The following is a 16,222-nucleotide window of genomic DNA, read 5'->3' as shown; positions in this document are numbered from 1 at the left end:
ATCAAAGTCAGTTGAGCAGCTATTCTCCACCTCTTTATCTTCTACAATAATCTGTAACCCACCTTCATGTAGGCAAGACTATTTGCCTTCACAAATCAGACTCAGTTCTTTACTCACTGCAGTGGCTAGACTGAGGTCTGCCTACAAGTACATCTTGAAAAAAACAGGGTGCTCCACATTTATTTCGCTGTGACCCCAAAAGCCAGTGTCCCACTATTCTGGGACCTCAAAAGAGACGGTTACCAAAATGGGTTAAAAGTTTTGCAAATAGCTGGAGTCCAAAAACAAACACTGGGATTTCACTTGGCATCTTGAACGATTATTAAGTTACTAACTTGTCAAAGACATTTTTGGACTTTGCTCCATGTGAAATTATCAGAGAAATAGCCCAAAAATGCTCATTAAGATAATAATGCTTCACTGTACAGTAGAACAATCGTGAAACACAGTGGTACAAGGCAGCAATACTTTTTTATTTAACATCAGCCTGGACACAAACACCCATAATATATCAGTGAATGCTCAGTAGTTTGCCAGATGTATGTTATACACATACCTGCAGCATAATAGCAGCCCTGAAGGCATCTCTTTTACAATGGCAGTAACTGTGGAACAGTTAGGACTGTAACTTTGTGCACGATTTACAACAAAGCTGCAACTAACTCTCTTCCATTGTCAATTTGAAACATTGTATCTGTAAACAAGGCCAAGTTAACAAGGCTCATTTTTGTAAGTCTTCCATGTTAACCTTAAAGTGACTGGAGATGTCCCCAGAGGGGAGTTAGTTAAAATGGACAAGTATGGTTATAACATGTTTGTATGGTTAATGTTTTTTTATATTTACCTATCATACATAAGTGATACATGTATACATTCCTGTAAATAGACTCATCTTCAGCTAACAGTACGTAATTCATTAGCATCACATGGCCCTATCTGAGCTTGTATGTTCTCTTCGTGTTTGCGTGGGTTTCCTCCAGGTGCTCCGGTTTCCTCCCAGACTCCAAAAACATACTCGTGTCTGTGTGGTGGGAAATGATTGTAAGCTCTGATTGGGCAGGGACGGATGTGAATGAGTACATATCCTCTATGAGATGCAAAGAAAAAATGAGTGAAGATCATTACCATAGCATCACCCAGAAACACACCGTTTGGTGCTACTGCAGCACCTCGCTGCCAACTGATCGCCCCCATATATTTGGGATTGTATGTTCTCCCCGTGTTTGCATGGGTCTCCTATGGGTGCTCCAGTTTCCTCCCACATTCCAAAAACATACTGGTAGGTTAGTTGGCTGCTAGTCTGTGTGTGTGTGTGTGTGTGTGTTAGGGAATTCAGACTGTAAGCTCCTATGGGGCAGGGACTGATGTGACTGAGTTCTCTGTACAGCGCTGCGGAATTAGTGGTGCTATATAAATATCTGATGAAAATGATGGACAGTCCTCTTAATGTATTCTCTCTTCATACCAATTTTTACTATTAAAACAAAAACAAAAATTCTCCATTTGCTAGTTTTGAATTAAAGTGGGTCAATGTAAATGTCTCAATTCTAGAAAAAGCCTGGAACTGGTTTTCTTTATCTAGCTAGTCCATATCTAGCCAGTCCATTCTAAATGTAAAAATAAGATTATTCTGTATCCATGTTAGTGATATTCTCTTTCTAGTTACAGCTGCTACTATAAGAAATAGTTTTCCGCTTCCCTTAGTGAATCCGGCTGTTGTACTGGTTATGCCGAGAATGGTGAGAGGGGTCTTAAATCTATTAGTCTGTTTGTAGTATATTGTTGTACTTGCATCTAAATTTGTTTTTTTAATCCCAGAGTCAGTGGAATAACATGGAATAAGAGTTTTCACATTGGGGACATTATGAAGTAGGTGTATACTAATCAGTAGTGTCCTGAGGGAGACACCTATTTCATATAGAACATGATGTATATTATTCATCTGTACATACTTTTAGGGATTGTATAGAGTAAGTTAGAGCTAAGGTTATTGTGGATATTTGAAGCTGTGGGAAGTGTCTGTATAGTGAGCTTGAGCATAGTGGGGCATTGGTAAACTTTTACATATTGATCTTCTTGTGCTGGCTTGTGAAGTTCCCAATTAAATCCCTGTTTTCTCTCCTCTTGATTGTAGTGGATGGTCTGTGCCAGTTACTATATTACAGCAAAAACCAAAGAATATGTTGGATAGATCAGAAGGAGCATAGGACTATAAAATAATAATTGTTTAAAGTGTCCGACCACTATAATCAATAAATATGTGAATCTGGACAGTCGTTTGCCCCTAGGTCTACAAGAGCAGGGCGTCCACCTTTAAATGCCTTGTAATGAAGCTTTGATCAGAGAGGTTCCAAATAGTTTCTACTGTACGACAGTTTCATGGCTCCTGGAGAAGACAACAGACTCCTTGCTCCAAATAGGATATTCTGAAAGATTACTACCTCAACTGAACAGCCTTTATCAAAACTCTTCCTTAGACCTAGAACATGTGTCTGCAAATCAAGAGCAACTTTAAAAATGAATTAAATGCATGAAAAAAAGCAAAACTTTTTTTAATGTTTTTTTCATTAATGAGGATATTAACGGGTGACAACATTTTTTTTGTGTGTGTGTTCTATTGGGACTTTATATTGCACACATGTATTGTTTGTATCCTGCAGTGTGTTGTGCCCGGCTCATTATGGCAAGTGCCATATACGCAGAGCGTACCTATACCGTATTCAGCAAGAGACACTCTTCGGATATGCTAGTATTTGAATACAGGCAATGCATATGCAAGAATTATATATTTTAAAAAAAAAATGCACATTACGTTTGTTTTGTGTGCTTTGATGAATTAGGCCTAGTATGTTTAAATTCAGTTTGTGTATTAATGCCAGTCACAAGACAATTAAACATGAAGGCCCTGCTTTAGAGTTAAACAAATAAATGCAACTTTTGTGTACACACAATATTGTGTCTGTACACTTAAGATTCTATGGCTGTATAAGGAGTTGCATGTAGCGTATAGGCATGTCAGGAATAAAGATGTAGCCATCATTATGATCAACTCGAACTTGCACCAGGCCTATGAGATCCAAAAAGATGAATAAAACAATGACTGGTCGATCACCTCAAATATATTATATTAAACCTACAAACAATAGTATAGCCTCATCTCATTTCTACTATGGCTGACAAGGTACAGTCCTTTGCTTGAACATCCAAAAATAAAATTTCTAGTGTCAAATCAACATAATACTAAATACTTTCACACATATAACTACATTATCATAGTAATAACATACAATACTCCCACAATTAAGGCTAATAATTGTAAATGGCTATGCATTATAGGTAAATACAAGAGGCAACCAATTCATATTATACATAAAACAAGTTACAAAACTGACAAAACATGTCAGAGTACAAAATAAAATAAATTATATACCCATAATAGCCAGGTCATCCTGACAAAATCTTCCCAGCCCCAACAGGAGTTTCAACATACACGTTGAACATTAAACATACACTACATGCAATTTTACACTACACACAGTGATTAGAAAACAATAGTCAGCCTGTTTGGCATTTCTCAGATTCATCATGAAGATCAAAGAACATTAAAAAAAACGTAAAATCAAAGAAATGGTTATTGAAAAGCAACGAGCATGGGCTACTTGACACTCAGCAACACATGACTGAGACTACGTGATCAGAGAATCTGAATATTCTTACATTTACTTCCTGCCACATCTCTTCAGAAGCGGGTAGGGGAGTCCCGGTAACTCCACCTCCCAGTTATTGGTTCCCTGCACATATGATTGTATGACTTGACCTTGGTGAGTGCCTTCCCTGGTGTGGATGGTGTGCCTGCATATTGATCCGCTGTAGTGGAGGGAAGGGAGAAGAAGATAACAAGTGTCTGAAGCAGAGAGAAAAGATGGCTGGATTTAGGTACCTTGGGCAGGTACTTAGCTGTGTAATCTGTGTGTCTCTACTTTGTGGAGGAGGAAAAAAGTTGTGTAAGCGTAACCTGAGCATATGCTCAGAGCAGAGGTCTGGATTATATTCACCATAAGCAACATTAGTATAATGCAACATGCTCTATATGCTAGGGCTTGTGGTCCCACAATTGAGGAGCCTGCTGGAGGTTTTGGGAGGGGAGCTTGAGAATATGAAGACTAGGGGCTAGATTTACTAAACTACCAGTTTGAAAAAGTGGAGATGTTGCCTATAACAACTAATCAGATTCTAGCTGTCATTTTGTAGAATGTACTAAATAAATGACAGAAAGAATCTGATTGGTAGCTATAGGCAACATCTTTCACTTTTTCAAACCCGTCGTTTAGTAAATCTAATCCTAGGTAAGTAAATAGAGTGGTATGCAGGGGAGGGCTGGCAAATTTTGCTCAGGAAAGGGGGGGGGGGGCAAGACTCATCTCAGCAGCCTATTAGGAACATCTTAAAAGAAAAATGCAGGTGAGGTCAGGGGCGAACGCAGGGTTTAGAAGGTTTCCGCCCCCCGAAAAAAAAAAAATAGAGTGAGAGAGAGCTGCTGCGCATGCGCAGCGGCCCGATTTCAGCGAGTCTGAATTCTACAGCAGCCGCGGCGCTGTCAAGCAGCATCCGCGGCAGTGCTGTATTATACTTCAATACAGCATTGCCGCGGGCGCTTCTTTGACAGCGCCGCGGCTGCTGTACAGTATCGTTGGTTCCCGGAGGGGAGGGCCAGAAACCCCCCCTGCGTGCGCCACTGGAGGTGGCCCAGTGACCCAGCCCAAGGTAGCCCATTTTGGGACCGGTCTGGGGGAGCTGATGCCTCCCTGCCCCCCATCCAAGCCTACCCCTGCTTGTACTCGTGTTCACCACAGCTGGAATGGCTGTGAAATTATAGATCTCTCTAACGAATGGGCTGTTTGCCCCTGGTTGTATGGTGGAATGGTGCATGGGGCTGCCATGGGAGAGACATTTTTGCAGGGGAGGGGGTGTAAAACAGTATCTAGCGCTGGAGGGGTTGATACTTATGTAATCAAATATTCTCTGTTTTTGAGTTGACATTGCAGAATATTTTGTGCTGATCTGTGATATCCTTGAATAAGTCACGTTATCCTTCACTTGGTTATGATTAATTTGTGACATATTAATACATACAGTAAACTGATATCAAACACACATATGTAAGATATACTGTATCCTGTTTTACGCTGCTACATCTTCTCGGTGGCAGCTGCCTTTCTTCCCTAATCCCTGCAGTCATGAGCGTGCAGATAAGTGTTTTCATCTCCGGGTTCCAGTTCTGTGACCGTTGGACCCCAGCAGTCTGGGAGCCGACTCTCTGTTCAAGCAACCATATAATTAATGCCTGGCCTGCTACAGACCCTACAGTAACACACAGTGCAAGACTACAAACCATCTTGCTTGTGTTTCATGCTACTAATATGTCGAAGTGAATTTCCATCAGAGCCTTTGAGCCAATTGAGTACCATATCTCCATACAACAGTCCCGAATTTCATGCCACAGTCCTAGGTTTTTTTCCACAATCCTGAGCTCTCCGTTTTAAGAGATGTCCGTGCCTCAAATGAGAAGTACACTGGGCCGAGCAGACATGAGAATCTCATGCTCATTGTACCATGCCTCCACTCACCAGCCCGGTTCTCTCTCAATCCCGGGAATAATAAGCTGTTCTTCTACTAATACACAGAAGCATGAAAGCTGCTTCCCACAACACTTCTACACACTGTCAGACCCTGTAGGACGGGATGTGAGCGAGTCCTCTGTACAGCGCTACGAAATTAGTGTCCTGATATAAATAGCTGCATACAAAATATTACCACTAAAAGGGACATGTACTACAAACTTGCTGGTCTTACTGTTATATATATATATATTAGGTTCAAAATCATATTTTTTTAGTTAAAACCAGTGCTTTTTTTGTAAGAAAAAAGGTGCCGAAACTCACATCACGTAGTCAATCAATGTACACACACCCACACACGTCAGTTGTGTAACAAAACATAACGGTCACCACCCGCAGTAAGCTCTCAGCACGTGACCACACCACCAATCACAAGCTGAGCAGCGCCACAAGCCGAGCAGTGCCATCACAACCAGCGCGGAGGAAGTACGCATGCATCGGACACAACACACATGCTCCCCGCATGCACCGTTTTAATGATTTTGACGCCGACCTGCTACGCTCGACAGGACGATTCAAGTCCACATGGACCAAACATCAAATGTTCAAAAGTTACTTTTAAAACTTGAAAAATCTGTAGACAAAAAGGTGCTGGAACTCAGTTACGGTGAGTTCTATGACAAAAAAAAGCACTGGTTAAAATGTAAAATAAAATACTTGGGCAGCACAGTGGCGAAGTGGTTAGCACTTCTGCCTCACAGCGCTGGGGTAATGAGTTCAATTCCCAACCATGGCTGTGTGGAGTTTGTATGTTCTCCCTGTGCTTGCGTGGGTTTCCTCCAGGTGCTCTGGTTTCCTCCCACACTCAGGCCCGGCGCTCCCATTAGGCAATGTTAGGCACTTGCCTAGGGCGCCGGGCTCTGGAGGGCGCCACAGAATGGTAAATTACTTTAAAACTGTGCGGCGACCGCTGACCATACCTGTCACGGCCGCCGCACAGCATTCAGATGCACGGGGGGGGGGGGGGGAGAGGCTATTCCTCACCACCGCCGCCTCTCTGCTCCGTCTCCTCCCCTCAACTCACTAGTGTCAGTGAGTGGAGGGGAGGAGACGGAGCAGAGAGGCGGCGGTGGTGAGACAAGGTAAGGAAAGACGGGGTGAGGGGGGAGGAGGGTGCCGATTTTGTAAAAATGCCTAGGGTGCCATGGACCATAGCACCGGCCCTGCCCACACTCCAAAAAACATACTGGTAGGTAAGCTCCAATGGGGCAGGGACTGATGTGAATGAGTTCTCTGTACAGCACTGTGGAGTCAGTGGCGCTGTATAAATAAATGGTGATGATGATGATGTTGTGTATAAATGCTACAGCATAAATTGTTGGTCATACTATGTACAAACAAATCTAACAGCAATAGTTAGACAGTGATCTCTGACTATTAGCATTTCATGTGCAATGTTAATATTCATATAAACACTAAAGTGTCTGGTTAATCCACAGTAATAATACACAAAAGCCCCAGAGTTCCCGACTGAAAAGCCCTGGAGTTCACCTTAGTACAGTAAAACTGGCAAAACACCCAACAAGAGTATACTAGGCACTGAAAAGCAATGCTGTGAATCCCTGTGGCAGAGAAGAAGTTACCATAGCTGCGGCTCATTTCAGATTATTTTTCCGAACTTCATAACAGCCCGAGGGTTCTCTAACAACTTCAAACTTGCAAGGTTGTTCTGAACTGACATTATTTCATCCATAGCTTTTGTAGCTTGTAAACCAGCTAGCATGAGCTAGAACATCCTGTGTGTGCTCATTACCACTCAAGCTCTCCGAGTTGAAATTCTTTATGACAACTCTACAAACAGAAACAGCTTCTGCCGGCAGATTTGGATGCAAATTATGTAAATAAAAATGTACAATCAATAGGATGCATTTTTAGATTAGGATGATTTACTACATTGCATTTGTCAGGGTCCGATCCAGGGACAAGATGAGAGGTAAGTAAAAGAGGCAGCTGCCTTTGGCGCTCGTAAAGTGAGGCACACATTAAGCACTGAATAAGGTCATTGTTTATCCTGCTATAGAGTATATTCTTTATTAGGTACATTTATAGAAACTCTTACAGACAGTTTTGCACTAAAAATAAATCACGCTGGGTTAGTATGCTATTGAGATATGTTTATAAAGTCAGTTACTCATTGGCACACTGTCTGTGTTTATGTAAGGGAATTTAGACTGTAAGCTCCAATGGGGCAGGGACTGATGTGAGTGAGTTCTCTGTACAGCGCTGCGGAATCAGTGGTGCTATATAAATAAATTGTGGAATGTGATGAAACACCAGTGATAGTGCATGTATCGGCGGAAGTGTGCATGAGGTCATTGGAATCCATCGGTTCCATCTCCACCCCCGCCTACGTGCTTCCAGTGGCGGAATTTCCGGGAGGCTCCCGAATTTCGGGGACTCCTCCCGGATTCCCTGAAGAGTACACAACCTCCAGGAGTTTTGTGAAGGCGGAGCTTAATGACATGGTCTCACTATTAGGCCCCACGCCCCCGTTATTCAATGCCGTGAATGCTGCCTTTTTTTATTTTTTTATAGTAGTGGGCACCCACCCCCTACACTTGTCACATGACCTGTCCTCTGGGATCTCCCGGAGGGCAGCTTTTAAAAGTTGGCAAGTATATTTTAATGCCACTGGGTAACTGGCCTAAAAAATTGTGCAACATCTTCTCTTCTGTTCATAACCCTCTGGCACAGGGTTGTCCATTTTATAAAACATTTACTGATTGACGGATTTTTGAGCTACACCAACATTTTTCCAGTATCTAGAGCAGACTTGGCTACCTGTGAAACTCCAGGTGTTGTGAAACTACAAGCCCCAGCATGCTTTGCCCATATATAGCAGCTTATTTCTGGAAGGGCATGCTGGGACTTGTAGTTTCACAACACCTGGAGTGCCACTGGTTAGCCAAGCCTGCTCTAGAGGATAGAGAAGTTCAAGGAAGTTTATTATTATGTTTACGGACGAAGAACTCTGCTTACAGTGTAAAAGGGCTCATAATCTATACAGCAAAAAGGTTATTCCAACATTATCTATGAGCTATATATTATTATTATATTATAATGATTATGTGTGTGTTTGCATTTTTTATACTTTTTTTTTTTTTAAAACTAATGTAACGGACAGACCAAATCTGCCATTGCACATACCAGAGTCAGCAAGCCAGCTCATGAATCATCATCACCATTTATTTATATAGCGCTACTGATTCCGCAGCGCTGTACAGAGAACTCATTCACATCAGTCCCTGCCCCATTGGAGCTCACAGTCTAAATTCCCTAACATACACACACACACTAGGGTCAATTTTTATCTCAGCCAATTAACCTACTATAGTATATTTTTGGAGTGTGGGAGGAAACCGGAGCAAACACGGGGAGAACATAAAACTCCACACAGATAAGGCCATGGTCAGGAATTGAACTCATGACCCCAGCACTGTGAGGTATAAGTGCTAATAATGTGAGGTATAAGCACTGTGCCACCGTGCTGCCCTCATGAATGCCTAGAACAATGGAGTCTGGCTGAGCGACACTGTACGTTACGATTGCCACTCAGAGCCAGTGTCGCAGGGGCAGCTGGGTAACGGTCAGCTGACTCAGCAATCATTTTTTGATAAATGTAGGCAATATCTAATAACTAAGTGTTAGTTGTTTACTTCTTTGTGCAGTAAAGTGATGCTAGGAAAATACCAAACTTTTCCTTACTGACGGATTAAAAATCACTACTGATTGCCAGTACTAATTATTGGCAAACCTGCTCCAGAATTTGCTTATGCAATCACACATACAGAAGAACAAAATAACAGTCTGCAACACATTTATCAAAGAAAAGTGAAAAATCAATACCCCATTCTAGAGGAGGATCATGGTTTGGTCAACAGTGAGATATAGTTAATAACTGTTGTACAACAAATCCATTTTAATTACATTTTAAATGCCCATCACACCATGGGGCATATTTAACAATCATTGTGTTTTTGACACAATTACTTTCATTCCTCATCGCAATGATAAGGAATATAAGATCATGACCATTTAACAAAATTGTTGTTCCGGACAAGCAGTTATGGTAAATAGCTGTCCCTGTGCACCTATCCTATCTGCTCTATGGTCACTATCGCAAAGACCGGAGGGGAGAGCAGGTAATCTGCGGTAAGAGATCCGAAGATCCCACTACCGCAGATTACCTAGAGATCCCTCTGCCGCAAATATTCTCCCCATAGGCTTCAATGGCATCATAAAAAGATATGGGGACTAATTTTGCGTTCAAAGACATTGGGACCACAGCAGATATTGGCGATATCTGCTGCGATGCCCTAATAATCAGTTTAAATGATCCTTAAATAGGCACTCATTTTAATGAAAAGTACGAATGATAAATAGGCCCTCTAAGTCAGAACACAATTTTATAGATTGAGCTATGTCTCTTTAGTAGAATCTGCTGATATCATTGGGAAGATTCCTCAAATCTATAGCAGTGACAGAAGGAAGGAGATCAGAATCAATGTGTCAACTGATCAGTGCACAGGCACCATTAGTGAAATCTGCACCTGACCACCATCCGCAGAGTGTGTTCCTTGCTTTTTCCTGGTGCGTTAGATTAATTTAAAACAGGTAGCCTGAAAAAGTAACCCTACCAGGAACTGTTCTCCAGAGTTCTTCATCTCACAAACCCGGCTGTGATGCTGTGGAGGGAGTTTGAGTGGGGCGACTTATATGAAGCTGCCGTCAACAGAATAGGTTTTTGACCTTACATTAAACATTAGAGAGTTTACAGAATAGCTACTAAAGTATTAGCACTAATATTTGTGTATTATTTACATCCTCTTATCTGTAAAGTCTCTTAAGTTTTCAGGGAAGCCATAGTGCTACCTCAACTGTGGTTAGGAGAACCTTACTTATCTTAGAGCATAACCCTTTAGTGTTAAGGACACCTCAAAGGCATGAATAACCTGTTTATATTCAATAGAATAGTTTAGATCATTTGAGCCAATGACATTTAAATCATACTTACCAACTTTTCAATCTTTCTCTCTGAGAAATCCTGGAGGGGAGGTGAAGTGTGAGGATAAAGGGGAGGGGCAAAGCGCAGCAAATCGTGTTATTTTGGCCCCACCCCTACAATGCAATGACACTGGGGCCAGAATTATATGAATAACCGCGTATCGCACTATGGAGGCCCCATCCTGCCCTCTTCACTAGGAAGTGGGGAGGATGCAGGAGAATTTCCTGCTCTCTCGGGAGTCCGGGAGACCTACCCGGAATTTGGGATCTCCTGGACATTCCGGGAGAGTGGGCCAGTATAATTTAAATTAGCAAGCCAAATACTAGAAACATAGGGAATAATAATGTCCCAGTTTGGAAATTTAAATGAATCAATAATAACCATTTAAATTCCAAACCAAATATTCATGAGTGGAGTCATATTTTCAGTGAGCCAATAATAATTTATACTTATACTTCATACCAATTGTTGATGGGGTATAATCTACCTAAAGAAGTAACAATGATGTATTGATTTATTGATAAAGAGGAGATCTACAGTATAGTGCATTTGCTCTATAGTAGGTGTTTAGCAATCATGGGTTTGTAGCAAACCATGTCAAAATAACATTCTGGAAATAAATGGATATTTAAATTTATTGTGTGAAATGTGGTGGTTTTATTTTAGTTGCACAGCTTTAACAAATATATCCAGCCTGTACATTTTTTTTTTAGTTCCTGGCTCATGAGGTTACGTACTCTGCAGTGGCCTAGACTATATAACAGCCTATTCATACTACACATCTTTGTATTGCAACTGCAGAAGAGTCTACGGCACAGCTCTATGGGAACAGAGAAACACTGTTCCATCTTCTTAAACTAATCTCAGAGTCTGAGCCCTTCCTTGGCAAAGTGGATGTAGTGTCTCATGCTTTAATTTCTGAGATAGTCTGCAGCCTATTCTTTTTTTTTACCATCCAATATATTATAATGAGGTCATGCTTGTTTGTAACACAAATATAAGACTGTCAGTTATAATGTCAAATTATGAAGATGGTTCCAATTTAGCAAAGATCAATTTTACAAACTAAAGTCCTGGTTTAAGAAACAGACAGTATGTTAATATCTACCGGGGTCTGTGATCCTAATGCCACCCTGTATAATTTGTAGTATGTGAAAAAATATCATTGCCTCAAACATGACTTAGGGGTATATTTACTAAACTGCGGGTTTGAAAAAGTGGAGATGTTGCCTATAGCAACCAATCAGATTCTAGCTGTCATTCTGTAGAATGTACTAAATAAATGACAGCTAGAATCTGATTGGTTGCTATAGACAACATCTCCCCTTTTTCAAACCAGTTTTGTAAATATACCCCTTAGTATTATTTTCAGCTAACTTTTTAAATCCTTGCTGTCTAATGAAGAAGATACTTACATCTATAAAGGTTGCATGGTTCCCTATGGATCTATTTTCCATCTATTACTAGTCTACTAAACCATGTAATTCAGTCCACTGATTGTTGTAAAATGTCAAATAATTGTATGCATGGTGTGTTCTGGCCAAAAATACAGCCAATCACACATAGGCAAACCTGGTCATTCTGCCCTGTTTCTTCCTCCTCGCTAATTTTATTAACAGTTTAATAGAAACAATAAAAGTTACGTTTTAAGTTTTATTTTATATTGATGTTCAATCAATTATCTTGATCTCATGATATTCAGGGAATTTAGTGCACCTAATCACACAACTTCTAGCCTATCCCTTCTTGTTGGTCATTCTGCCTTGTATCAGCTCATTTGTATTGATCCTGGACAGCTGTTCATGCTGGAAACAAACAATAAGATCTTATGGCTGTCATCGGCCACCCAAAATTTCCATCAGTCCTGATTGACATCAGTTGGATACTGATCAGATGCTCATTCGAGTTGCTGGTTATTTTTAGGCCTACACACAATGTGATTTGTCTGTCCCAATAACTGCGTGCAGGAGCAGCTTAAGCTATTCCCACTCTCTATTAGGAAATGAATGAACTAGAATTGAGAACAAAGCATCTGTATGGTGACATTAATTCTTAGTGCTCACCGTACCCCTAAGGATGGAAGTAACACCATCCTATAAAACATGCATCTGGCTTATCAGAAAGAAAAAAATAATAAAAAAAAATGTTAAATATAGCTTCTAACCAAACGTTCAGTATTTCAAGACTGTATTCCATACTTGCCAACTCTCCCGGAATGTCCGGGAGACTCCTGCATTTTGCGAGAGTCTCCCGGACTCGTGTGGCAATCTCCCGCATCTGGATTATTCTGCCCACTTCCTAGTGAAGTGGGCAGAATTAAGTCCCAAACGCCGCGATTCCCGGTGAATCGCGGCGTTTGGCCCCGCCCCCCGCTGTCAAATGACGCGTTTTGCGTCATCACATCATGGGGCTGGTCCAAAATGATGTGCGTTTTGGAGCCCCGCCCCCATTACGCCCACCTCCTCCGCAGGCTCCCGGATTTCAAAATGAGAAAGTTGCTAAGTATGCTGCATTCTGCAACTGAGAGAATCTCTTTACAGCTGTCATTGTTTGAAAGGCTTGTTAGTGGGCTACAAATGACAAGTAGAATAATGACTTGCTGGGAGAATGTACTTTTTTTTAACATTTTGTGGCATACTGCCTGAAGGACCCTGACCCATTCACTGGTCTTAACTAAAAAAACAATAGTAAAAATCAGCACACAGCATATGGTGCGCCCTCAATATTCTAGCAGCTTAGCAAAAAAAAAAAAAAGGCATTGTTTCCAGACAGCACTGCTGGGGAAGCACAGGCCTCAAAGGCTGTGATTTATGGGTGGCTGTTCAGCTGGAACTTACTGTGATTAGCAATACTCCAAAATGGACTAATATCTTCAGAGATATTACAAATAATTAACACATAACTAAATAACAATGTGGTTTACTGATTTGTTTAGGTTATTCATAATAAAAATAATAATAATAATAATAATAATAATAATAATAATAATAAAATGTGGTCTTCTAACTATGGGTGTTTATAAACAGGTATTCTTTTAACAAATTATATTTGCTATAAAGTATATAAAAACAAACAATAATGAAAACAACGTACTACTTCCATAAATCTATACAAGGCCATGATTTCACAATGGCTCAGATTTCTGTCTATTTCTCTGTGTTGTAGACGGAGCCCATTGACTTTTAATAACATTTTGTTATAACAGTTCTTTCTTTCTGAACCAATGTATCACAATATTTGTTACTGCTGGTTTGAGCTCTTTAAGAAAATACATCTATAGCTGAATATCTTAGTGAAGGATAGACTTGTTTCCTTGGACAACACTGTAAGAAACTTGAAATGCATCATATGACATAATTATTTATTACTTTATTTGCAGTTGGAATTGATTTTAAACAGACATCACATCTGTTATTTCTGGGAACAAACCTTTTTTCTTTGGCTGCCCCTACAATTAAACATAGCAGACACCCAGGGACATATTAGCCAAGATGGGGCCCTGCAAGACATAGAACAGTTTCAGAGACTGCTCAAAAAAACCACAAAACTAACATTGATGTGTCCGAGAGGCTGGAAAACATACAACCAGATCTTCCTGAATGAAATCAGCTATGTGATTTGTAAATTAGGACGACATGTCCAACAAGTGTTCAAGATTATAGTCAAATCTGCACTGTTATATTTAAGACCCTTGTATTGCCAGAATACAATGGAAACAGCTCCCTTCCCCCAATCAGTGTGGCAGAAGGGTTAAGTGGACAACACTGAACTATGCACAATAGCCCTATTAGCTGATGATTAGTCTGCCCCAGTCATTCTGACCAATACATGCCAGAGTCAGCTCTGGACCAATACTTAGTCCCTGCGGGTCGGACTGGGGACACAAAAACATGGACATTATGCCACTATGTGGGGGTTTCCATGATCTTAATGATCTATATATGTAAGTTTATAGTAATATAAGTATATATCAAGGAAGGAAATGATACATAAGTAAATTAATTAAGAACTGAGCCCTGGTTTGAAAAGCTGATTTAAAGACCTAATAGGGTTCCTGTGCAAATAAAAGGTTAATATCTCCAACCCTGAATTATAATGGTCTGGCCTTTGTTTGCTGTTGTATTATCAAGTGTTGTTGTTTTACTATCTGTAAATGGCAGTCAGCTTTTAGCCCTAAGAGTTAATGATAGCATATAGTGCAATAAATAATTAGCAAGATGCATACATGTATAAGCGACAGCATGAAACAATATATACAAAAAAAAGTATTGAAGAATGTAAGGTATGCAAAAGGTAGAAACCTCTCCCATCTCATAAGTGTCTGCAACAGCAAGTTCAATCAGCACTTCATTGAGTACTCACTCTGTACACATTCTCTGTCAGCCTGTTCACCTCATCGGACCTGGACATGTTGCTTGGCTTTGCGCTGTTCACATGGAATTTGGATGAAAGACACAGAGAATCCAGGTTTGGGGAACGGATCCCAGGAGATGGAAGACAGAAGTTGTCTCTCTGATGTTGACCACTGACCACTGCTCTGGTCTAACGGGTGGAAGGGTGGCTGTGGGAGGGAGAGGGGGCCTGGGGAGGAAACAGGATGGGAGGATGAAAACAGCCTCAAACAAAAGTTCTGCAGCTCAGAATAAAAACTTCCAGCCAATAAGGATAATGCTCTGCTGTCACCCAGCTAACACGCTCTGCATAAAGGGAGGATTCTGCATGACAGAAAGGGAGGGGCCCCCTTGCAAGACATCTGTGAGAGACTCAAACGGGGTCTCTAAACCTTCAAACCTTTTTAACTTCATCCACAGTCTCTTTCATCTTTCTCCTGGATCCTAAGTGATACAGTAGTTTCCCCTGTGTGTAACTAAGAGACATGACACTGTAAACAGTTTAATCCTACAACGAGGCTCTTAACCAAAGGTCTCCAGCCTGCAGTAATGAATGAAGCTGTGTTTCCCTGAATATTTTCTGATTTTTCCTGAATGGACTTTCCTACAAGAGGTTGCTTGTCTCTGGTGAGCTATGGCCATATATGAACACTTACATATGTTTGGCTATGAGAACTATATTTTGCAAGGGTACAGTGTTATTTTTTTTAATAATATGCATATTTATATAATACATTTGAAAACAAGTAGGCACATTGTGTTAACTAATTATTGAGCACATACAGTTTTTTTAATCTAACACTTATTCTGTCAGCTCCTAGAGAACAGTACTCAAGGTTATCAATATACCCTAACTGATCAGGCTGAGGCAGGCTACAGCTGGTGTAATATTAGTGACTATGGGGTCTAACTATCAAAAGGAGCACACCCCTATATCATCTATTTATATAGCGCCACTAATTCTGCAGCGCTTCACAGAGAACTCATTCACATCAGTCCCTGCTCCATTGGAGCTTACAATCTAAATCCCCTAACATACACAGACTGAGAGAGACTAAAGGAAATGTAATAGCAGCCAATTAGCCTACTAGTATGTTTTTGGAGTGTGGGAGGAAACCAGAGCACCCGGAGGAAACCCACGCAAACTC

The 16,222-nt window shown here is 40.8% G+C and overlaps 1 protein-coding gene across 2 annotated transcripts in view; it reads right to left on the bottom strand.

Annotated features, from left to right (window-relative positions):
- LOC142107577 (BAR/IMD domain-containing adapter protein 2-like) overlaps nucleotides 1-15,331 on the bottom strand; it is an 82,361-nt gene extending 67,030 nt beyond the window's left edge. For both annotated transcript variants that reach the window (XM_075191079.1, XM_075191080.1), the window contains exon 1: nucleotides 15,046-15,331. In XM_075191079.1, coding sequence (XP_075047180.1) covers nucleotides 15,046-15,093 — 48 coding nt within the window. In that variant the 5' untranslated portion in view covers nucleotides 15,094-15,331. The remainder of the gene's footprint in view (nucleotides 1-15,045) is intronic.
- Nucleotides 15,332-16,222: the final 891 nt, after the last annotated feature.

Source organism: Mixophyes fleayi, chromosome 11, assembly GCF_038048845.1.
Source record: "Mixophyes fleayi isolate aMixFle1 chromosome 11, aMixFle1.hap1, whole genome shotgun sequence".
In the NCBI taxonomy this organism is placed as follows: Eukaryota; Metazoa; Chordata; class Amphibia; order Anura; family Limnodynastidae; genus Mixophyes; species Mixophyes fleayi.
This window is presented reverse-complemented; position numbering and strand designations above follow the sequence as displayed.